Below are 907 nucleotides of genomic sequence, written 5' to 3' on the forward strand. Positions count from 1 at the left end.
GTTTTTTTTTTTTTTTTTTTTTTTTTTATGGCAGCTGGCTCGTACAAGGCTCAAACTTAGGACCTCGGTGTTATAAGCACCGTGCTCCAACCAATTGAGCTAACTGGCCAGCCCTCCCCTTCTCAAAGGCTTGTCCCAGTACTCACCTCCAGGAACTGCCCGGGCCCCAGCTGGAGGCTCTGTATTAAACATGACGTTATTGTCCTGAGGAGGAGCAGAGACAGATGGGCGTTATGTTCCCCTTGATGCCAGCCCCTGTTGCATTTTCTAGCACGGACCATTTTCCATTCTTGCCCACCCTGGGCCCTGCCTACTCCTCCTGGGCAACCTGCAAACCCAGCTGGGCCGGCCACCTCTGACCTGTAGCAGCTTCTGGAGCCGGAGAGCAGTCCAGTCCCGCAGGTAGAAGAGGCAGTCTCGAGGGTGGTGGCCATGCAGGGACTTTTTCACCCTGCAGTTAGGGTCTGGACATTTCTGCCAGAAACCCAGATGGGAGAGGGGAAGTTGGAGACTGATGGGGTCCTGGCCTCTCAGGAACCCCTTTGTGAGGGGTGTAGGGGTTGGGGGCAGATGGAGATATTGCAGGGTCTGGAGCAAGCAAAAGGGAAGGGGTGGCAGAGAGGGGTGCTTTCGTGCTCCCAAGCGCCGCACTCTACCGAGTGTACCACCGGGCCGGCCCTTTAATGATGTTTGATATAAAGCAACTCAGTTGTACACTGGATATTACCCCCATTTTACAGAGGAAGAAACAAGGCCAGGGGAGATTAATTAACTTGCCAAAGGGTATACAACAAGTGATCCCAGACCTAAGCCTCCCCTTTACCCATCACACAGTGGGAGCCTAGCACACCATTTCCCCTTCTCTCTCGTTTTTTTTTTTTTTTTTTTTTTTTTTTTTTTCTTTTTT

At 51.6% G+C, this 907-nt stretch overlaps 1 protein-coding gene across 3 annotated transcripts in view; it reads right to left on the bottom strand.

The window, feature by feature from the left end:
- Positions 1–907, bottom strand: part of RNF31 (ring finger protein 31) — a 13,270-nt gene that overhangs the window by 2,264 nt on the left and 10,099 nt on the right. For 2 of the 3 annotated variants that reach the window (XM_008572334.1, XM_008572336.1), the window contains exons 17-18: positions 361–474; positions 147–204 (exon numbers count right to left, since the gene is read on the bottom strand). In XM_008572334.1, coding sequence (XP_008570556.1) covers positions 147–204; positions 361–474 — 172 coding nt within the window. The remainder of the gene's footprint in view (positions 1–146; positions 205–360; positions 475–907) is intronic. The other variant, XM_008572337.1, reaches the window with a different exon arrangement.

This window comes from Galeopterus variegatus, unplaced genomic scaffold (genome assembly GCF_000696425.1).
Source record: "Galeopterus variegatus unplaced genomic scaffold, G_variegatus-3.0.2 Scaffold774, whole genome shotgun sequence".
Taxonomy (NCBI): domain Eukaryota; kingdom Metazoa; phylum Chordata; class Mammalia; order Dermoptera; family Cynocephalidae; genus Galeopterus; species Galeopterus variegatus.